General features: G+C 47.4%; 2 protein-coding genes across 3 annotated transcripts; both read right to left on the bottom strand.

Annotated features, from left to right (window-relative positions):
* Nucleotides 1–741: 741 nt before the first annotated feature.
* Nucleotides 742–13,830, bottom strand: QSOX2 (quiescin sulfhydryl oxidase 2). 2 transcript variants are annotated; one of them, XM_020794830.3, is made up of 12 exons: nucleotides 13,499–13,830; nucleotides 10,784–10,884; nucleotides 9,274–9,322; nucleotides 8,341–8,449; nucleotides 7,862–7,952; nucleotides 7,453–7,598; nucleotides 6,658–6,804; nucleotides 5,728–5,857; nucleotides 4,801–4,923; nucleotides 3,746–3,896; nucleotides 2,385–2,573; nucleotides 742–1,811 (listed from the first exon to the last, which is right to left on the bottom strand). In XM_020794830.3, the coding sequence occupies exons 1-12, from the start codon at nucleotides 13,797–13,799 to the stop codon at nucleotides 1,270–1,272; spliced, it is 2,079 nt and encodes a 692-aa protein (XP_020650489.3). In that variant the 5' UTR covers nucleotides 13,800–13,830; the 3' UTR covers nucleotides 742–1,269. The 2 variants fall into 2 exon arrangements, with proteins under 2 accessions (XP_020650489.3, XP_072840698.2); XM_072984597.2 differs by having other exon boundaries at nucleotides 8,341–8,446.
* A 612-nt stretch (nucleotides 13,831–14,442) lies between these two features.
* CCDC187 (coiled-coil domain containing 187) lies at nucleotides 14,443–22,547 on the bottom strand. Its single transcript, XM_078382710.1, has 5 exons — nucleotides 22,029–22,547; nucleotides 21,747–21,834; nucleotides 20,989–21,233; nucleotides 19,138–19,256; nucleotides 14,443–18,457 (listed from the first exon to the last, which is right to left on the bottom strand). The coding sequence occupies exons 1-5, from the start codon at nucleotides 22,154–22,156 to the stop codon at nucleotides 17,004–17,006; spliced, it is 2,034 nt and encodes a 677-aa protein (XP_078238836.1). The 5' UTR covers nucleotides 22,157–22,547; the 3' UTR covers nucleotides 14,443–17,003.
* Nucleotides 22,548–22,630: the final 83 nt, after the last annotated feature.

Here is a 22,630-nt window from a genome sequence, read left to right as displayed (position 1 = left end):
CGGGCTTTTTCCATAGTGTTCTCTTGGTTATTTGCTGGATCTTCTTTTGTCCACATGGCAGGGTGTAAACTGCAGGCACATGAATTTGCTGCATGGACGGAATTTCTCCCCAGTCACAGAAAATTCATCCTTCATCCAAGTAGCCCCATTTCACTTGATTAATTTAAAAAAAATCTTCCTACTTCACTTTGAAGCCTCCTGGACAGAGGCTGGACCTGATGATCTCACAGGGTCCCTTCCAGTTCTGCAGTTCTAAGTCGATGATGATTAGCTTACAGTGTGTTTTCATTTGGGCTATTTCAGTAGTCTCCAAGCTTTCTGGCTGCTTCTTGCCCTGCCCATCTCCGTTAAAGAGGCTGTCTTGCAAATTCTTTTGTTCCTGCAAGCGTCGAGAGCAAATTTCTCTATGCTTTTACTGCATGTTCACTAAAAAAAGTTTTTGTGCAGGGTGTGAGATATAATCTAAGTATTGGGCGCGTGTTTCCACGAGGAGACCCAGGATGTAGACAATCCGGCACCCTCTTGGAACAGAGCTGTGGGAACTTTCCAAAATGGGAGTTATAAATTGATCATCGTTCTCCGGCGGTAACTTCAGCCCAACCCTAGATTGTTACTACTAGTGCTTTGGGGGGAAAAAAACCACCAGATGTCCTTCACAAAGAAAGTAAACTATGTTTGAATCACTGATCCGAAAAACACAAATACGAGGAGGTACCAATAACCAAGGTTGTTTCTTACAAGTTTCAAGGCGTTTATGTATTTGTTTGTTTTATTGATATGCCGCCTTTCTCTCGATAAAAGATTTATCCCGCCAAAGAGTCACCTGACAGCCACATCATGATCCATTTCTAGGTGGACTGAGATCATATCAGCATCTGTCTGGCTAGCACATTCCGTAACGATTCACACATTCATTCAACGGACGCTGTTTAAAGTGTCCGGTTTCTTCCTAACTTGTTGGTTAAATCAATCCATGTAGATTTTTCGCTCTACAGACCAAAGCACGCAATGGCAAAATCGCCAGCATCGTTTTACTGCTCCTTACGTAGGTAAATGTTTATCTGTGCACATACCCACACAGCTATGGGCCAATTGTGCTGCACCTAAAGTGGATGCCCAACCTTGGTGAACCAGAAAATCAGTAACAGAACAGCACCTCTTCAAGACACGGAATACCGCATTATAAAAAAATCCCTGATCAATAAATACTCAACATTGAATCTGAACGCAAACCAAGCCGTTGACGAGACAGAAACGGGGCTTCAGATTCTACACGGAAGGGCGGCGATATCTCACTTTCCAGCGTTTTGACCTCACCCGGAAAAAAAAGTACATGATAATTAAAAAGAAAGAGGATGCGACATAAAGGACAATGCACAGGCTCATGTCGATGTTTGAGAACCCAATTCCCATGAACGATACAGCCTGCTTCATGTCCTGCTCGATCTTGGACTCCACGGCCTTCTTCCCTTGGTCTGGCCCGGGGGCGTCCTTGGCTAACAATCGGCCCAAGGCACGAGACCTTGAGTCCGAAAATTTCTCCGGATCTGGGATTTTGTCCTCACTCATTCGGCGTTCTTGGCTTTGAAAGTCTCTCCCTGGGTCTTCTTGAAGTTCTTTCTCGTCCAGGTCCGCTCGCTCTTGTGTGTAAGTGTGCAGAATGTTGCCCGTCCCATAATGGTCCTTCAAGAACTGCAACACCTGGACTTTGTCCCAAGCGTCCAGACCGTTAATTTTTTGGTGGCACGTCGGGCAAATATCTGGAGTCGGCCATTGGACCTTAGGAAATGCCGGATCTTCACTCAGATCACCTACAGGAGGTAAAAGACAAGACTCAATATTGTGGCTAAGTAAGTTTGGGAGACCTGTGGGAGGTTTCTTTTTGTATTAAACACAAAATACTGTAAAATACACACTTCCCTGACACATCTGTCTGCAACGTCTATTCATCTGAGGCTCTTTGAAGCATAATTCTGTTTATTCATTATTGGCTTTAGCTTGTATTTTAGCCTGCCTTGAGAATTTTTTTATAAGTGTTGCACACGCACGTCATAAACAAGCTATCTACAAATGAGATAAATTGGGCCCAGACAGATGAAATCAGGGCAACCCAACCGAATAATTTGTCAAAAGCCACTCGAAGCAGGATCAAAAGGTTTCATTCCTGTTTCCACCTTGTGTTTCCATTTGATTTTTTAAAAAGGGTGACAGGCCACTGACTTCACCCTTTCTTTTAAATTTAGTATTTTTAAGGCAGCGGAGAAGTGAATCTGCGGGTCCTGCTCCTGCGGACGGGGGAGTCCGACTGCATCGAGTAACAAAGACCTGAAACCAAATCTTTGTGTCTACGATGGGATCAACCTCACGCCCGGTTTTGCTTTTACCTGCCAGTCTGGCGTTCACCACGTTGTGCTTCTCCCAGAGCCAAAGCACGGCTCCATCCAAGGTCTTCACTGAATCCATGGACTCTCTGGCCATCTCTTCAAAGTGCTGCGCGCACGCTCGGCACCCAAAGAAATCGCGGATGTATCGTTGCATGATCCTGAGGACCCCTTGAGGGTTGTCTTCGAAGCCTGCAAAGAGCCGTGGATCACGTTCAGCCAGCGCAGACATACACGCGCGCATATCATGTGCTGCTTTGGGTCCCTCGTTGGGAGAAAGGCGGCATATAAATAAAATATCATAATATCATAAAGGCTCTTTCATCCGTCCACCCACAGTCTGGTAAAAGGCGTCTTTGCCTCACTAACGGCTCTGAAGAACATGGGGTCTACATCAGGATTGTTGGGACGAAGGCACGCGAATCTGGAGAGATTGCTCTCATTGCAACTTTGAAATATAACAATATTAGGATCTGGCAATTATTTAAAGGCAGGCATACGTATAGCAAACTCCAGTATATGGTGTCCCTCCATGAACCGTGGGAAAATGGCTATTTTCAGAGAGGTGTAGATGCCCGTAGCTTCCCTGCCTTTAGCAAAGGTATGATTAAACAATAAAATACTCAGGCTTTCCCTCAAAAGAAATATAAAAGGGAACATTCTGAGAAAGGAATATCGAAAGGGACTTCCTGGGAAAGAAAGCTCAAAAGAATACCAATTTAAAATTCCAGAGCCCTTTTCGTTGAAATTCACATCGCCGGCGAAAACGCGTTCGAGAACTGCCGGTCAATTAAAAGAAAAGAAGGCCGACCTCTTCAGGTCCACTGTGTTTTTTTCTGGGATCAATCCGAGGCTGCGTCTTCCGTAAACAGCTGCCGCATCCACTCTGTGTAATCCTCCCCTTTCTCTTTTCGATCCACCACTGCTCTACAAATTCAGGGTAACCCTAATCTTTAAAGTGGACAAGAATTCTAAAACCCCACCTGCAGCTGGAAGGATTAGACCTTTTTAGTCGATGGGATTTAAAAGCCCGGCAAGGAGAAGAGAAAACCCTCCTAAGAAATAATCCGGGCGCCTCAGGCTGGCTGACCCAATTCTTTCGCCATAAGAAATGATCATCAGAAATATGGCTTGCTTTAAATGGATCATAAAAGTGCACTGAAGATACACACAGAGACACAGAAAGAGAGAGATGCACACACAAACACGGGATTTAAAGAAGCAGCCGTTAAACTTTCAACCTTGCTCCAAAATAGAACTGGGGAAGAATCGAGAGCACGGGGGTGTCCTATGGCACCACACAGCTAGCCTGCCCACCGACACTCGCTCACCCCACACGTCTAGGTTAGGGTTAAGCCTCCTACCTGTATTGAGCAGGGCCTTCGGTTGAACTGCAGCTTGAACTGTTAGGGCGTGGAAGAGCTTCCAGAAAGAGCAGGGGTACCCCCTCAGCTGGGGCTTGCTCCCCTGGCAACCGACCCACTGGACCCGGCTCGTGAGGAACAATCCGGAGATCTAGAAAAGTGAATGAACTGTTTAAAGGACACCGCAGTATGAAGACCAACGCATTGAGACTCACTCAAACTTACATTCTTCTGAGAAAGACCATAGAATCCTAGAATGATGGAGTCGGAAGGGGGCCTCGAAGGCCATCCAGTCCAACCCCCTGCCTCAAGGCAGGAACCCAAATCCAAGCAGATCGGACAGAGGGTGGTCCAATTTTCTCTTGCAGGCCTCCAAGATCGGGAGCGCTCACCACCTCCCCCTGAGGTCACAGATTCCCTTGTCGTACTGCTCTAACAGTTAAGAAGTTTTTCCTAAGATTCAGCTTTAATCTGGCTTCCTGTCGCTTGAGCCCATCGTTGCATGCCTTGCACTCTGGGCTGATCGAGAACGGATCCTGCCCCTCCTCTTTAGGACCACCTTTCAGGTATTTAAAAGATAGTGCTACAGATAATAGGTGGCCTTGTAAATTATGAATACTGGAAAATCACAAACATCTACATTGACTTACTTACTTTGTAAATAAATAAACAATACAGACACTAAGCGGTTTACAAAGATAAAGCTGACACTATCTGCAGCCACCCGATAAAACAAGTAAGATGAATATACGCATAAAACCTCAGATGATGGAGGACTCCGGGAAACACGTAAGATGGGAAACCTAAGATGCTTCCTGGAACCATAAAGTCTTAAGCATCCTTTGAACTTCAGAGCTGGAAGGGACCCTCGGGGTCATGCAATCCTTAAAGGCGGAAGGTGCAGAAGGCCAGTTCTCCATCAGGGACCCCAAACGGACACGGCCTTCCGAGGGCAAGTTAAGTTTCGCAACTTGGATTAAAGGATCTCTCCCACTTCTTCTTCTTCTTCTTCTGCTAAAGCTGCCTTTTTATGCTGAAAACGTGCCAGGGCTTACCCGCATTTTGTTGCTGAGCAGATCAAGGACAGCGTTGTAAGGGATTCGGTCTAATGGGAGGCTCACCAGCCACATGTGTAAAGTCTCCAGCAACTTCATCACCGACGGCCGGCCGGGGAAGAGCTGTGTGGAAAAAAAAAAAAAAGAACGTTCAGCCCATCGAAAAGCTTTATTCTCACGACAGATAATGTTTTCCTCTTTTTCTTCTTGGCTGCTTAATACTGTTAAAAACTGGCTAGGGAAAACGTGGGATCCCACAAGCATCGCGGCAGAGGTCTGTAGGGACTGAAATAAGAATATTGAATAATTCAATTAAAGAAGAGAATAGAAAAGCAAAAAGCGCCGCTTACAGACTGCCCCACAGCCCTTAAAGCACTCTCTGGGCAAAATCCTGCTCGTGCTGGCATGACTGGCATAAACGTGCCAGAGGTTGCACTGGGCAACAAGCGGTTGGACAGTGCACTTTCACCATTGGCCTCGTGCGAGTCATGGTGCAATGCGATGGCAGAAGGGCCCGAAGGAGAAACGAAACATCCGTGACCCGTGTTTGGGAGGGCACGGGTCTCAGGAGGTGCTAAGAAGACCATAATGCCCAGCCAAGCTGCATCAACAGCCAAGACATTAATCCCTTAACAACTAAAATCCCAAGTCTGACGACCAGGAATGGAGTCGAGCGACTTAACCAGGGACGGGGCGAGCCGCCGTTCTTTAGAAAATAACTCCAGGGTAAAGGCGTCCTGTAATCTGGCATCAGCCGAGCGCTTTTGACACTGAAATATTTCTGATCCACAAGAGCGCGGCTCAAAGCTTGGCAGAGTGGGGAGCGGGGCCCCCAAGCACAGAAATAGAACAGATATGGCAGGGTATTTGGCTTCCTTAGCTTTATGATACTCTCCTAAATACAGATGGGAAAAAAATAAAGCTAACCTTAGCAAGGAGTGTCACAACATTCTTGAAGGTTTTAAGTTCATCGCCCTCAAGAGTTTGGTGCGTGGCGAGTTCTACTCGGAGCATGTAATGCAACCCTGATTCAAGGTCTGCCATATACAGCTTAGATCTGGAAAAAAAGAGAGATTTTTTTAAAAAAAGACACACAGCTTAAAAGTTGCCGTGTTGGCTTTCCCCCCCTTTTCCTTCTAGTTCGTACAATAAATCAGAGATTTATTCTTAGCATCTTTTTACTGCTAGGTCAAAGGAGCTTAATGGGTTGGGGTGAATGGCCGTGAAGTCCGGGACTGGGGATCTGAGCTTCCCAGGAGAAAGGCCAGCTGAGCAGCACCTAGAGCAGTAGTTCTGTTTTGGCACTATGATTCTTTTAGTGTTCTTCTTCAGTTTTATTCTAATGTTTTATATTAACAGCTGCTGGTCAGTGCCATAATCTACTCCTGGCCTCTTTTTTTTAATAGAGAGGAAACAGCTTCTCCATAAGCTCTTTCCAGACACATAAGTGTTCATTTATCCAGTAAGACCCCCTTATTCACAGGATCAGTATCCGCTGATTTTACTTACCCATGGTCCTAAAATATTAAAACTATTAAAAGAAAAATCCTAGAAATACAAATTTCTCAAGATGAAGTTACCAGAACTGGCCACCAGAAGGAGCCAGAGACCATATTCAGTGTTCACTATTAAAATAGTGTTTGCTATGATCTGCATTTTTCAGCATCCATGAGGGGCTTGGAGCCAATCCCCCGTGGATACGTGCGCGTGTGTGTGTGTGTTACTGTATTGTGTCTTTCTAGTGTCCATGCATTCTGTGCAGCAAACAATTATTTAAAATCACACAACAACACAAAGCCACACATCCTGTAAAACAAGCAAATTATCCCAGCAGAATAAGGGACCCGGTTGGCTTACTTATCATAATCTTTCAATTCTTTGAAAATGACATTTTCTTCTCTGGTCTGTCGGAGAGGAGATGGGAGTGGCGACGAAGAAAGTCTTCTTCTCACGCCAGGAAGCGACTTTAAATAGGAAGAAAAGTCCAACCGGAGAGGCTTCAAACTGTACATGGGAGGGAAGACAGCATAAAGTTTAAAAATTTGCTGAAGCAAAGCAAACAGAGAAGAATAACAGTTTGTTTAAAGGTGTCGTAAAAGACCTCATCCTGAGCCTCACCATTTTTACACATTTACAACTGCATTACACACAACTGTCTGAAACTTCAACGGACATGGTTCATAACGAGAATGTTCATCACACATATTAACCACATTTAATTGACAAATGCGGCCACTGTGTGTCCTACGTGCTGTTCGTTTGTGCAGGGAGTGAACCTCTTCCTCTTTTTAAAAAAATTGATTATACAGCTGTACTAGAGTACTAGAATACTTAGGACTAGAGACGGGTGTGAACAACCGGCCTCTATTGCATACTGTACACTGCAGTGATCAACTGATTTATAACTCAAGTTCTGACTCGATCTCAGACTTGGGACTTGGTATAAAGTCTAGGACTCCGACCCGAGACTCCGACCCAAAGGCTTGCCAATCTCTCAGCTTCCCAGTGAACTCCATATCTATGCCTAAGTGTCATTTCCGTGCGTTACATAAAAGACCGGGAAAGTTCGAACCAAATTAAAAATTAAGACAAATGCTCTCAATCTTAACTGAAGGTTCGGCGCCTAAAAACCTCACATCCACTAATACTTACACATGAATTAATCCGTGGGATCCATTTGGGTAGATCAAGTAAGAGGAAGGGAGAGAGGTAATATTAAACTTCTGAAGAAAAGCAGGATCGGAATCCAGGACTCGCTTTACCACGATGTATTCATACTGGCTCAGGTCCAAGATCACCTGGAGGAGAGAAGACATACCCACGTTAATGATGCTGCTCCAGAGCAAAAACAAAACCCATCCGCCTGTGTTACACACAAATTCTCCCGCTGTGCGCTTGCTGGCATAGCCACCATCGTTGGCGCGCAGCATGATTTAGCACCTAAATTTTAATTTGATTTCTTTTAAGGTGCCCCCTCTCCCCTTAGTAAGACTGAGCACATAAGAATACACCAAGACATACTGATTACAGAAAAGTAGGACATTTCCATAGCTCCCCATACCTCTCGACCAACGTAGGAGTTTTCATTCTCAAAAATAATGGCCGTATAATGCAGAACCTTTTCTTGAAAAAAATAAGATATTTTTTCTGGCCTGTTGAGAAAAGAACTAAAGTCATATATAGGGCAGAGGTAGGGAAAAGGCAGGGGTTTTTTTTTGAAAATTGATGGACGCCCCATAGCAATGGAAAGGCCTGCACCAATTTAAAAGGCTTGGAGAAATTAACTATGGGTGTGTAAGAATACTATCAGATCAGCAATATACTGTTTCTTGAAGTGTCTTCTGCTGAACCATTGGATTATGCCCATCCCTAATCAGAACCTGTTTTGAAACCAAGATTGCATAACATTCATGCAGGAGGCTTCGCTATGGGTGCTTCATCCCGCGATGGACGATGCAAAACGATCCATAACGGGGCAAACCCAAAAAGCAAATTTGTTCATTATTTAGGAATAAACTTTAAGTTTTTGGGTAAACTCACTGCATTGGTTCCAAAGGCGGACAACCAGGAGGTTTGGCTTCTTGGGAATGGTTCTGCAGGAAGTCGATCATGGTCTGACGGAACGTCTCAAGTTCCCGATCTTGGCCTGCTAAAGACAGAGAACCCCCTTCTAGGTGAATTTTCTAAACCATTTCTTCACCGCTCTCAAACGCAGCGATCCACCCATAAGGCTCCTTCTTCCGTTGGAAAGTCCCAGCGCAAAGCGTGTAGGGCTGATACTCCAGAGAAGAGATGGGCAGGAACTGCCGGTTCAGCGGTTCGTTTCTCAGCCGAACACCTGTTCGGTGCTTCCCAGCCCTGCCTCCTCCAGCGGGCACCCACTTAGGGGCAACACACAGAGGAGGCAGGGCAGGGAAGCATCGAACATGCGTTTGGCTGAGAAACGAACCAGCATGAACCGCCGGTTTGGAAGTTTGTGCCCATCTCATGTCAAACACAGTACACAGTAAGCAGTATTTCGAGAATAACGGAGTTGGAAGACACTTCCAAACCGAGTCCAACCTCCTGCTCAAGGCAGGAAATCCAAGTCAAAGCACATTTGATAGATGGTGATCCATTTTTCTCTTAAGTAACTCCAGCGCTGGAATGCTCACCACATCCCGAGGCCATGGGTTCCCTTGTCGTACTGCTCTAACAGTTAGGAAGTATTTCCTAATATTCAGCCTAAATCTGGCTTCTTGTCGCATGAGCCCATGATGATGTGTCCTGCACTCTGGACTAAATTATTAGGGTGGCTCGACTGATCGGAAGTGTTAGCACTTAAATTTTAAAACATGATGCTCTTTGTGACAATATCCATAACCAACACAATTCTTTTTGTTAGTACTATGAAAAGACAGCCACGATGAGCGATACGAGCATTGATGCTTTGGGGGGGGGGAGAAACACACGTTTTCTAGGGAATCATCTTACCATGCTGGTTTTCTCCAGTTGTAAACTGTTGGGTAAAAGCTCTGAAATACTGGAAGTGGGAAGAAGAAAACATTATTTGTTGAGAATATTCATCACCGCCTGTAGTAACGTGAAGTCCTTTTACACTCAGCTAATGCTTAATCTGGTTTGGCTTTTTTTTTAAAAGGAAAGTTTGAATGTTTTAATGTACAGATTACAACTCCCGATCAACAATGGTGGTGATCCTACCAGGGCTGACTTGAAGAGGTCCCCTTAGTCCTGCTTCCCGTATATTACTTGGCTATCTTCCTTATTTTCGACTCTTCTAAAGCAGCTCAGGATGCTTAACCATCTCCATAAAACCACACCGTGAAGTCACAACGTCTAAGATAATTACAACGGTCTACTAAAATACAGCACCCCAAACCCTCACCCTGTAGCCACAACGCTGGGGGGCGTAAAGCTGCTCTTGTCTCCATCAAGGACAACGGATTTACAGCATGTAATCCATCATGCGTTAGGATCAGTGTACAAAGGACTGATTTATTTCCCTGGTTCATGCCCACCATACTATCCCAGCTTCCCAAGATTACATTTATACGAGCAGTCAGCCTAAGACGGTGAGCCAAGAATATTAGAATTTTCTTTTAAATTATATTTATGGAAATGTTTTTGGGTGGGCGGGCTTGCCTTTTAAAGGACGTGTCTTTGATAGGGGTATTTTGTCAGCTCCGGAAACGTTCAAACGTGATTTTTTTTTTTTTACCAAGACAGGCCCATTGGCTTCAAAGATATTTTAAAGAACCAGCAATCGCTCCTTAAAGAGAGGTTTAACCAACGTGAAACGTCAAACCATTTTATCAGCTGTTTTGAAACAGCGAATGCACCCACCCTGCTCCCCGCCTTCTATTTTGTAAAAGAACAGGAGAAATGGACACATGGCATTTCACACGGAATTTTTTTTTCAACCTTTCAGACTAATTGGGGGGTGGCCTGATAAACAGAGTTTAAATCATCATGGATGGTTCCCTTTCTCTTTTTTTTACTGCTCTATTTCAATCCCAGGCACATAGAAAATCAGGAGCAAGTCTGTGAACCCTAAGATATATGATTTAGCCAAGGTGACCCATCCCCTAGAGAGACACCCCGTCTGGACTACTGCAACATGCTCTACATGGGGCTGCCCTTGACGGGTGTTTAGAAGCTCCAGCTGGTTCAAAACGATGCAGCTAGCCTGCTGGTTATAGGGAGATATATGATAAAAAGGAAAAAGATGGATCCTTTTATGATTTCAACGTTCTCGTGGGGAGACAAGAAAACCCCCATTCCCCTGCTGAGACTCCATCCATTCATTCTGCCAAGCCACTAAGGCAGAATGGTTAACTCCTGCAAACTTTAATTCCCAGCATGTGACTTAGGCCATCATCATCTCAGCTTGTGAGAGAAGAGCGAAAAGAGTCCCGCAGGGAGTTCCGGGTTCAAAACCAGTAATATCAAGAATCTAGGTTTGGAGGTACTCGGAGACGCTCACCCTGAAAGTGGGATAATATTGGATTCCATATTCTTTACACGTCTCATAGTTGTGTTCGTCCCCACAATCCAGGACTCCGATCCTTATAGCAGGTTCCCAGGCTGAAAGGAAAGAGATGAGGGTGTCCTTTAGGATTTTAGGATAGCAACTGCACATTCCCGCCCAGTGTTCCCAAAAGACAGGACTTATGCATGTCTTAGGTCTCTGGCAGAGGAGCAAAGGGTTGGGAGTTCGATTCCTCCACCGGGCCTCCCCGAGAGGGGCTTGCCTGGATGACCCACAGGGTCCCCTTCTAGCTCTGCCGTTCTAAAAGGATGATGTGAAACATCCAAATTAGGGTTCAGTAATTTAGCTGGCTGGAGAGCTCAGGGGTTTGTGTCTCTGGAGGCAGAGGTTGGGGGTTCGATTCTCCCACTGAGCCTCCCTGACAGAGGCTGGACTGGATGATCTATAGGATCCCTTCTAACTCTGCTGCTTGAAGGTTATTATAAAGAGCAGAACTCAGACTTTGGGGACAGATCCCAAGGAGTGATTGGGCAGAAACCCTTGCACCATTTTCTTATACAAACGCCAATTGGGAGCAGGATTCCGACAGCTCAACAAGCAACGCCCTTTTGCCAGGGGGGAAACAGCCCATCCCGTCTGCAGCGCCAAAGAGACAACCCTTCCCAAACGGGGGCCGGCCCGGCTGCAGGGAGGTCAACTCCTCTCGACTTTTGTTCCGCTCTGAAAGAAAGCCGGGCCCCGCTCGCCGCCTGCTGGGTCCTGCCTTTGTGCAGGATATATTGAGAACTCAACCGGAGGGGAGGAGGAGCAGATGCCGTTCGGAGCAGATGGGGAAGCATTCATGTCCCCCACACAATGGGGCCACAGGCCACATCATCATCCCAGCAAACGTCAGCTCAACATGTCTGGCCGTGGGTGATCTGCCTCATTCATGATTCAGAGGCCTCCGCCGTTCCTCTGTTCCACCTGTCTCCCGGCCTCGCAACTACCATCAGGAGAACCAACAAAAAAACAAACACAAGCAGATCGCCTCAAACAATGCAAAGGGGGTCTGCCTGGCGAAAACCCACCCAAGTGCACCAGCTGCGAGGCGCGTAGTTTTGCAGTCAGGAAGAGAACATCCTTCACGAGAAGGGCGGAAAAGAAGGTGGCCCGTGCTTGTAGCCAGGGCGGTTGGCAAGCCTTTGGGCCCCAAGTCCCGAGTTCGAGTCTGTGGTACCAAGTCCCAAGTCCGGGTCCCTATTAAAAACAAGCTTTTCCACCCCAGAAAAAAAGGGAGGGTCTGGGTGATTTAACTTGATTAAAGTACTGTAAGTCGGAAGGAACTTGATGACACATAACAAAGGGAGCTGATGGTCACAGCCCCCCCCAAAGGGGTCACAAAATATTTTCTGGGAGATTCGCCACGGTTATTTTGTAGTTGCAATTATTTATATTGATTATATTATTCAGAATTATATATTCTTTGGTTCCATCTAGTGGTGAGTCCTGATAATACACCTTGGGAACATGCATTTCTGGGTTTTATTTATTTATTTCATTTCAGGCCGTGGATAAGTGAAAACCGCCGGTACTGATCCTGCAGATATGGCGATCCCACTGTACCACTCTTTTACCCAAAGGGGACCTAAGGCAGCTCAGAATTAAAACTAGACAATAATCACAAATTTTAAAATGCTACAAAACTGCCGTAAAAACCATTTGACATGGATCATGATGAAAAAAACAGAAAGTAAGAGGGAGAAAAAACACCATTTAACAAATAAAAAATAGTTCAGCTACAGGATTCGTGTATATGGGGCTGGAAATCTCACAAGGCATCTTTCAGTGTTCCACTTTTCCTCCTCCACACAAAGTGGAACAGAACGTGAAAAACCTGAAGGGCTAGTTATCCAACTTCAAGGCTTCTTCAAATGACTCCCTGCGAGGCGTTTCAGGTGTTCTGAAATATCAGCCTACGATATTTCGGGCCTGCAAAAAGGGATGAACATGCTGAGCTGTTTTGGGCAAGTCACAGGAGGGAAGAAGCATTTCAAAAAAATCTGAGAAGCAGCTCTTTAAAAGCTCCAGTTCTACAGTCCCAAGTGGCGGTTGCTGTTTCTCCCCGAATAGCGCGTAGCGTTGGGTTCGAATCCCTGCCCAGCCATGGAAACTCAGGGGAGGTGCAGAAGGGGTTGAACTACCTCCCCATAAAATACCCCACTTACCTTGAAAGCCCTATAAGGGTCCCCATGAGTCGGATCCACCTTGACGGGGCGCAACACACCCATTAACAGGAACGCATGAAAATGATACCCCAGAAAAAAACATAGTGGTGCCTCGCTAGACAGTTACCCCACATGACAGTTTTATCGCTAGACATTGACTTTTTGCGATCGCTATAGCGATTCGCAAAACAGTGATTCCTTTGGAGGAATTTCGCTGGACAATGTTTGGTCCCTGCTTCGCAAATCGGTTTTCGCTAGATGACGATTTGCTTTTCGCTAGACGACGGTTTGCTTTTCGCTAGACGATGATTTCGCCAGACAGCGATTTCAGAGGAACGGATTGTCATCGTCTAGCGAGAGCACCACTGTACCCTTTTCCATGTGTTTTCTCCACCCTATTAAAAATGCCATTTTATGCCAAGGCGCTCCCAGGGATGGGAGGCCATCAGGAGCCTCCCTGAGCCCTCCCGGGGGGCACGCCGGGATCCCGGAGCCCACTTACCCCGGACGTCCCCGGCCAGGGCCCTCCAGGTGGGCGCAAAAGCCGCGCAGTGCCCGCAGGCGGAGGAGTAGAACTGGATCAGCCAGGCGGAGGGGGCCCCGCGCAGCGCCCCGCGCACCGTCCGGGCCTCCAGCACCCACACCGGGTCCACCCCGGCTTGGTAGAGCCCCCCACGGCCCGGGCGGGGCGCCCACAGCGCCAGAAACACTGCCAAAACCCAGCGCGGGAGCAGCCCCGCCATCCGCGGAGGCCCCGGCAACCGCGACCCCCGCCAGCCGCCGCCGCCACCGCTGGACTCCATGGCGGCGCGGGAAGGAGCAGCAGCTGGCCGCGGGAAAACGGGGCGGGGCCCAGGCGGCTCCCCGCCCACTCCCCCGGCTCGACCAATCCCGGGCCGGCGCGCCGTCCTCCCAACCCGCCAAGGGGCGGGGCCGGCCCAGTCTTCCCCCGCCCACAAGGCGGAGCGGCCCTCTTTGGACTCCATCTCCCAGGATTCCGTTCGCGCGGACACGCGGGGAGGGGGGGAGGTTTGCCTCGGTGGAAAGCGGGGGGAGCGCCCGCAAAAGTAACTTTTTTCTCCCAAGTTGTCGGGCAGGGCAAATGCATTTGAATTTTTCCATGGTGTGCACCAGAAAAAAAGTAACTTATTTTCCAAGCTGCCTGGCAGGGCAAATGCATTTTATTGTTTCCTATAGATTCCTTTTGCTGATACTTTCAGATACAGTATATATTGCATATACTATTCCCAAGCGAAGGGCACCGTCCTTCTGCCTGCTTTCCGAGACCCAATAAGGTGGAACAGTAAATAAGAGTGCTAGAGGAAACCCAAAGGAATATATATGTTTTTTTGCAGGAGAGCTGCAGTCACCAGCTGCCTAAATCCATTTGCAGGTATGCCAGTGTTGGGAGAAATAATAGACGGTCTAGAGGTTTTTTTTATAAAAAATTGCATCTTTTCAAATACTTGGAAAGGAAGTCATGCAAAGGAGGGGGCAGGATCTGTCCTCCATCATCCGAGAGTGCAGGACAGACAACAATGAGCTCAAGCCAGATTTAGTCTGAAAGATAAAACTTCTCAACTGTTAGAGCCGTACGACGGTGGATCTGCTTTGACTGGGATTCCTGCCTTGAGCAGGGGATGGGACTGGATGGCCTTTGAGGCCCCTTCTGACTCCCTCATTCTACAATAATAACGAGATATTTAAGTAAATAAGTAAGGTTTTACCCGTTCCACTCTTCCATGTGTTTTCATGGCCAAGTAGGAATTCGAACTCAGGACTCCCAAGTCCCGGGAGTCCAACTCTTTATTCATGATTACACCACACTGAGTATCTCAGATAACTCACATGGAATAAAACAGAATAATGGCTCCTTGGGCTTTGGAGACTTTTAACTGATGCTTTAAAATGCACACGGTGGCCAGTCCTCCCCTGAGACAGTTTTCCAAAAAACAGTTTTCAAGGCCTTTGATATTTAAATAGGATCCATTAAGTTGTCCTTGAATAATCAGGCAACGGGAGAGGGGGGGGGAAATGATCATTTTTCTATACAAGTACGGTACTTAATGTTGCAGGTGTCATTATAGAAAATTGTATTCTTTCTGTTTCAAAGCATCTGCTCCTCCAAAGCAGACGCAACATTTTAGAGAAACATGTATTCTCCAGCGAGGCCTCCCATAAATAAATAAATAAAAAAAGAAACACACTTGTTAAAAATAGGAAGTGTGTCATTTTCTTTGATGAAATTACAAAGTGTTGCTAGTGTTAAATAACAAGGAAGTTGTTTTAATTCCTTTTGTAAATAAACAATGGGGGACTTCTTTCAGAAATATGGTGGAAAACACTTTCTTTTCTTTCTTTCTTTCTTTCTTTCTTTCTTTCTTTCTTTCTTTCTTTCTTTCTTTCTTTCTTTCTTTCTTTCTTCCTTCCTTCCTTCCTTCCTTCCTTCCTTCCTTCCTTCCTTCCTTCCTTCCTTCCTTTCTTCCTTCCTTCCTTCCTTCCTTCCTTCCTTCCTTCCTTCCTTCCTTTCTTTCTTTCTTTCTTTCTTTCTTTCTTTCTTTCTTTCTTTCTTTCTTTCTTTCTTTCTTTCTTTCTTTCCCTCCCTCCCTCCCTCCCTCCCTCCTTCCTTCCTTCCTTCCTTCCTTCCTTCCTTCCTTCCTTCCTTCCTTCCTTCCTTCCTTCCTTCCTTCCTTCCTTCCTTCCTTCCTTCCTTCCTTCCTTCCTTCCTTCCTTCCTTCCTTCCTTCTTCAGTTTTAATCCAAAGAATTCAGTATTTGGGGGAGGCTGTTTTTATTCTGATCTCAGTTCATAAGGCACTTTTTAATTCACTGGAGAGAATTCAGATTAAACACCTCAAAATCAAGAAATAGGAGGGGGAAAGGGGGGGAACTTGTGTTTATATATTATCAAGGCCCTTGTTTTCAGTGGGCGCTCAGAACGGCTGCAAGTTATCAGCCTGAAAAAGATGGATTACAGGAAAATTAAATGCAGAGTTTAACGGAGAAATAATCATTTTCTATGAAAGCTAATGACTTCTCTGGAGGCTAGTACCAAGATTTATTGACCCGAGAGGTTAATATTGATCAAAGCCACAGCAAAGAAAATATTAGACCTTGAAGGAAGAATAATCTTGATACTGAAGTCTAGCCACTGACAGAGGAGGGCCATATATCTGGCTGTCAACTTTTGAGAATGCCGCGCACATAATGGCAGAGGGTTTTTAATACGTCTGGCATCTTTTGTGTGTGCCATTTTTACTCCCCGTCTGCACCGTTTAACAGCTAGGTCTTGCTCTGGTTCAGCCTAGCTTCATGGTTAATCGATTCTTTAAAAAACATACCTCTGGTTAATAAATGTGGGATAAGGTGCTCCTGTAGCCACAATTTGAAAAGCCGGGAGCTGGACCGATATTGCTGCACAACATTATGCCTGTGTTGCCAGCAGGAAAAAGGAAGCCAAGCTTTACGTAGCCAAAGGGCAGCCTGAATGTTGACAATACCCATGGCAGTAATCAAGATGGTCTACAGGATCCCCTCTTGTGCTCACTGCCATTCACAAAATGACACCACGCAAGGAGAAACCCCAGAAGCTCATTCCTTTTTTTTTTTAATTAGTTAACCACGTCTCAACCAAACACAAACCAATTGTCCGGGATGTTTCTCATTTCTCATCCTATCGATTGGAAATGCCCCCTTGTTCTTCTTACACACAACCCTGAAAGTCTCTCATTCCCAAATCTCCCATGAATTTTGATAACATTGTGTAAGGACCGCGATCTTGGAAGATGGTTGCTTTCTGAATGGTCGTGAGTCAAGAGGTTGCCGTGTAGACCTTCTTGGCGGCCGCCGTTGGTGCTGCCAACCTTTGGGAGGGCGATGAGTGCTCCGACGCTGGGAGCATTCAAGAGAAAATGGGACACCCCCCCCCCCCGTGTCCAGTCTGCTTTGATTTGGATTCCTGCCTTGTTGGACTCGATGGCCTTCGAAGACCTTTCCAACTCCTGGATTCTAGGATGGGAATCTTTCCGATGACGACGCGTCGTTTGTTTCTCCAGACGTATCTTCCTCCGAGGCATATTGACACTCTCCCATTTCAGGAAACGCCACTTCTTCGGGCGGCGATGGAAAGTCTTGAAAGCTGTGGCTAGAATCACGATCGTTTCCACTCAGGTCTTTGGGTGGAGGAGGAAGATCCTCAATCGGAAAGGAGACGTCCTTTTCCGTAGACCACGGCAGATCCGTACTCCCATAGGACAAAACTTCATCAACAGGAGACACAATCTCATCCTCGCTGGGAAGTACGGTGGCGTCTTCGCTTCTCGGGAGGCAGCTTTGGGCAGGGCGTAACAGCCCAGCTTTAGAGGAGCTTGGATGAAGCGTTGTCATACCCAATTCCGTGGAGTTTTGACTATTTACTAAGGAACTATTTTCTCTTTCTTTAGTTATTCTTCCTGTGCTTTTAGAGTGTTGCAAACGACTAGAGCCTTCCTCCTCCGTAGAGATTTTTGGGCACTGGACAGTGGCTTTGTCTCCTCTGCTGGATTGAGATTCATTAGCGGCACATTCATTAGAACCAGCTCTGCCCTCTGAGCCTGACAAGGGTGCAGTGTTACTGACGGACTCCACCGTCTTCAGCAAGGTTTCAGAGAAATGTGTCATGGGCTCGTCTTCAAAATGAGATGGGTTTTCTCCGTTCCAAGTCCCTTCCGCTGGGCCAACACCAGCGCCAGCTCCCTTCCATCTTGGCTCCTTTTCGGAGCAGTGACAAGATACATCAGCGGCTCCTTGAAAAGCCAGCGTCTTCGCCCCACGCCTCTCCGTGCAAGATTCTGGATCAGAACCACTCAAAGAGCTGGCCTTCCTTCCAGAAGCAGACATGGAGGCCTGCACAGAATGGGACTCTCTTGTCCAGACGGAGCCGAGTTTTGGCCTTCCGTTGGCTGACGGCATCACGGATCGACCTTCGTAGATTCCTTCCCCATCCGGGAGGTCTTCCATCATCTTTTCCTGCTTGCGTGGAACTGACAAGCGACCCTGTTTCGAATCACCGCACAAGACAGACGTGTGACGTCTGCTGTCAGGTGACACTGCGTTCCTTGGGTTTGATGTTATCTGTGACATGGCCGGAGTGTCACAAAATGTGCCGTTGGAATTATAAGGGGGATCTTCCTGGAAGACAAATTCTTCCGGAAGGCTAACGTCTGTGTCTTGGCCATCCTCAGCTTCGACATCAGAAGCCGAAAACGAGCTTCCGGAGATACTGATGAGAACGGCATGAGCTTTATGGAATTCCAAATCCAGGTGGGGTTTCTCCGTGTCTGGAGAAACGCTGCGCCGTTCATCCCTAGGCATGGCTGAGGTCCAATGTCCAGCTTCCTTGTCTGTAGGATGCCAGCTCTCTTGCATGGATAACTTTCTCAAACTGGTATCCTGTCCGTTACGGTCTTCCTCTTGTTTGCTCACTAAAGGAACAAGAAAGAGAAAACATTTAGATCGTTTGCTCTTTGGTCTTTCCTCCTTGATGATTTTAGAACCCGCAGCAGCTTCTCTGAAGCTCCTGTTTGGTTAAGGATGGGAAAATCCAGCAGGAAGAAAGAAAACCTTTAAAAAAAAAGTTTTGATTTGCAAAAACAGGAGTCTCGGAAAAGGGAAACGATTGCCCTTCGGGGCGAATGACCCCAAGATTTTAGGCTGAGATTTATTTATTTAAAATGTATATATCTCACCTTTCTCTTTTTGGGAACCTGAGTCAGCTTGCAATATTAAATACTGAAACAACCAATATTAAAAATGAAAGCATCACCTTTAGGGAACGAGGCTTCTAGTGGGCGCCCGCTCAGAAACAACATGGCGGCTTCCTTGCCCCGCTTACACTGGACGCGGCCTCCGATTGGGCGACCGCCAAAGGGGGCGGGGAGCCGAACCAAGGAACACCTCTTTGCCCGTTGGCGAAACTGGCATGAACCGCCAAACCGATATTTCGTGCCCAGCTCTGATAGCGTAGCTTCTGTGCCTGACATAGAGTCCTTTGTCCCAAATACCTCCATTATATTCACGTACACCTCCTTATATTTATCCACACACCCATCGCTCATAGGAAACGTGCGCTTCTAGGAGTACTTCCTCCAGATGTCGAAGTTACCTGCACTCCCCATGACTGCTGGGCCAACCGGTTGAGCATCCACCCACGGCGTCTGCTTCAAGAATTGCTGCTCCGTCTTCATCCCTCGGGGCGAAATTTCCCTCCTCTCGGCAGGAAGGCTGTAAAGTATTAAACAGCAAGTAACACTCAAGAGATTTTTGAATCCTAGAATTATTGAGTTGGAAGGGGCCTCTAAGGCCATCAGGTCAACCCCCCTGATCAAGGCAGGGATCCTAATCGAAGCAGATCGGACAGATTTTCTCTCCAAGGTCTCCAGCATTGGAGCGCTCATCATCTCATTCGTTCCATCGTCATGCTGCTCTAACAGTTAAGAAGTTTTTTTCCAATATTCAGCCGAAATCTGGCTTCCTGTCGCTTGAGCCCATGATGACGTGTCCTGCATTCTGGGAGGATGGAGGACAGATCCTGCCCCTCCTCTGTAGGACTCCCTTTCAGGTCTTTGAAAGGGGCTCTCCTCTCTGTCCCCTCCGTCTTCTTTCCTCAAGGCTAAACATGCCCAGTTCTTTCAGGATAGTCCAGTGTAACAGATACGGGTTGTACACTCCTGTCCAAGCAGAGCTTTTTAAAAAACTAAATGAGTAAACCTCTAAGCGCAATGAGTTTCATTCCACACAAAGGACTGCCTACAGAAATAATGAATCGCAACGAGACTGGTTATTCTGTAAACATGGCACACCGATTAGTGCAAAAACTCAACCACCGTGGAGCAAAGAGGGGTGAGAACTCTTTTGAATCTCCACCCCAAAGCCAGTCCAGGTAAAGAGGCTTCTCAAGGCAGCGTCTGCCTTGGAGCGAGATTAAAAATATCAGCAATTCCTCGATTGCCAGTCACAAGGAGCGAAAGTGAAGCCAGCAATCCTTTTTAGAGGTGCCGGTGACCGATAATCAATAGCAACATGAATTATAGATCAGTTTCATGCGAAGGTTTATTTGAAAGCATTTCCATTAGTCGGGCGCAGGCAGCCTTGCACTTAACGTACCCGCCGGGCTTCTCTATGGGAACTGACAGCGCTTAGGAGGAAAAGGCATGCTTTTATGGCCGCCGGGCAAGCCTCTCGGGCTGATAACATTTCAATATGGATTCCGTCTTCCCTAGGCATCAGGGCTGCATGACGGAAGACCTTCCCGGGGGAAGGAGCCGGTGAAAGACAAGGAATCACACAAAGGAGAACGGTCACGCACAGGATCCGGCCCACTAAACACCACTGGTGGGGTGGTGCTGTTGAGAAATGAGGATTCAGTCTCCCTAGTCCCCTGGCTCTTTCAAACAGGAATCCAAGCCTCTCCAAGCCACGAAGGCAGCTCACTAGCCCTTTCTCGCCCAGGCGAGTGCCATTCAGGGACCTGTTAGGCAGGAAATTCCTGACCACGCCAGTCCATGCGTGAGTAACCTCGAAGATTGACTACCGCACGGCTCTCTACATGGGGCGGCCCTTGGAGGCTGTACGGAAGCTGCAACCGCTGCAGAATGTGGCAGCCAGGTTGGTTTCGAGTATCCTGAGATACGATCCTATCTCCCCAGTCCTGGTGTGCTTGCTCGGGTCATCTGTATGCTTCTGTGCCTAATTCAAGGTATTAATGTTAATCAATATAAGGCCCTTACAGGTTTGAGACCTCACCTGTATATAGTATAGTCTCTGGTTCCATCTAGTGGCCAGTCCTAGTAATACACCTTGGGAATGCATATTTCTCGGTTTTATTAATTTCTTAATTTCAGTCAGTGGATAAGTGAAACCGTGGGTACTGAGTATCTAGTTTTTGAGATAACTGCCAGGTTGAAAGTTAACCCCTGACAGGCTGTACCGAAAAGCGGCTTGAGTTTTTTCTTACCTGCCCTTGCCTTTTCCCTGCCGGCCGCTTCCATCTCTTGATTTCCCAGAACGTGATGCCTCATCGGTGTCTTTGTTATAGATATTAAGCATCTGCTGAGGGGACTTCCCTGACTGCTCGCACAGTTGTCTCCAGAGCTGGGCTGTCGTCTGCTGCAGCACCAGAAGGTCTTTCTGCTGTTTTAAAAGCAGCTTCCTTTCCTGGTGGGCAGCCCGGCAGAGGTTCTGCAGGTGGCAGATTTCTGCCTGCAAGGAAGCAGAGAAGGGTCTTCATTTGCCCAGAAGGGATCCGGGTCTGTGAGCCCAAGATGCTCAACCTTGACCAGAGTGTGGAGCTTCCATGCCACACAGCCAGGGGGGGGGGAGATGGGAAGAGGACCTCTGCAAATTACAATGTATTTTATTTGGAAAGGACTAAATCAGGGGGAGAAATGGTGTGGCTGTAATAGAGATGCAAGAGATAGCCCAAGCAGTTACGGGCTATAAGTCAAAGCCTTCCATTAACTCAAAATGAAGCACGCTAAATGCAAGATAGGCAGGTGAGGAAAACCATGTGCGATGCCAAACCCATGTCTTTCGCCACCGAAGGCAGCGCCTCTTTCAGGATGGTGCAAAATGCGTTTGAACCTTAATTGCAAGTTTACGGGACCATCAGGGTGGGCGAGCTAGCAACCATCCCCCAATAATTCAGCACAGCCCACCACCGAGCACAGTTAACGAAACCCCGTTTTGGAGAGCGTTCTGACCCCGCCACCTCACCTGCTCCTGCTTCAGTTTCGTAAGAAGCATAGACTGCTTTTCGACGAAGGCTGAGGTCTCCGTGGAACCGCCCAAGCTCTTCCGGCAGCTGAAAGTGGAAAATACATTGAAATCAAAGCAGGAGGGAGGCAGTGAATGCTGAAGGGCGGTTGCTCATTTACGACGGGCCTCTCCAGCTTTCCAACCGGTATGGATTCAGGAAAGAGGCAAAGATGGGATGCCTTGAATCGTAAGCCTGAAATCGACATTGACGCAGGCGTAGAGACGGCCCGGGCGGCTCACCTCGCTTCGTGTTCCAGCCACGCCAGTTCCGCCCTGGTCTTCTCCTGAAGGGCTTCCTCTCGTAGCCTGAGGAGGGCCACTTGGTGCCGGGCACGCAGTTCTTCTTCCCTCAGGGACTGTTCGACCATGCTCAAGCCGAAGTGGCGGAAGGTGCTGGAGCTCCCGTAGAACGGGCTGATCTCGCTCCACTGCGAGGAGAAGCGTTAGCGGGATCAGACCAAGCCAGTGGCCTTGGGGCCGGGCGTCGCGCTTTGCGCTCCCAAAGGGTCCCTTGTTTCCGTCCCACTTCTGAGACCTCGAGGAATCCCGGCGTCCGTGGACTGCCACTCCCCAAAAACCCAACCAGCACAGCTGGTGGCGAAGGCTTCTGGGAGTTGCAGTCCACGAACATCTGGGGGCTCAAGGTGGGGGAACCCTGGTCCCAGACCCTTCCCTGAGAAAAATCTTCCGTCTTCGTTTCAACGTCAGGACGAAAGCAGATGCTAGAAGCTGCTTTCCACGCGTCGTCATAGGCATGGAGCCTCTCCATTCCATCCTAAAGGCCGGATTTGGGGTTTTTGACTGACACACCACCGCAATAACGCCAGAAGGAGAAGCGTTCC

This window comes from Pogona vitticeps, chromosome ZW-PAR (genome assembly GCF_051106095.1).
Source record: "Pogona vitticeps strain Pit_001003342236 chromosome ZW-PAR, PviZW2.1, whole genome shotgun sequence".
Taxonomy (NCBI): domain Eukaryota; kingdom Metazoa; phylum Chordata; class Lepidosauria; order Squamata; family Agamidae; genus Pogona; species Pogona vitticeps.
This window is presented reverse-complemented; position numbering and strand designations above follow the sequence as displayed.

Coding starts and splice junctions, on each gene's coding strand:
- QSOX2 (XM_020794830.3), bottom strand. CDS start 13,799: ATGGAGTCCAGCGGTGGCGGCGGCGGCTGGCGGGGGTCGCGGTTGCCG. Junction 10,885..13,498: donor CCTGGCCGGGGACGTCCGGG/GTAAGTGGGCTC, acceptor CTTTCCTTTCAG/CCTGGGAACCTGCTATAAGG. Junction 6,805..7,452: donor TCCCACGGATTAATTCATGT/GTAAGTATTAGT, acceptor TCCCATGTACAG/TTTGAAGCCTCTCCGGTTGG.
- CCDC187 (XM_078382710.1), bottom strand. CDS start 22,156: ATGGTCGAACAGTCCCTGAGGGAAGAAGAACTGCGTGCCCGGCACCAA. Junction 21,835..22,028: donor TGGCTGGAACACGAAGCGAG/GTGAGCCGCCCG, acceptor TTCCACTTTCAG/CTGCCGGAAGAGCTTGGGCG. Junction 21,234..21,746: donor CGAAACTGAAGCAGGAGCAG/GTGAGGTGGCGG, acceptor GCTTCCTTGCAG/GCAGAAATCTGCCACCTGCA.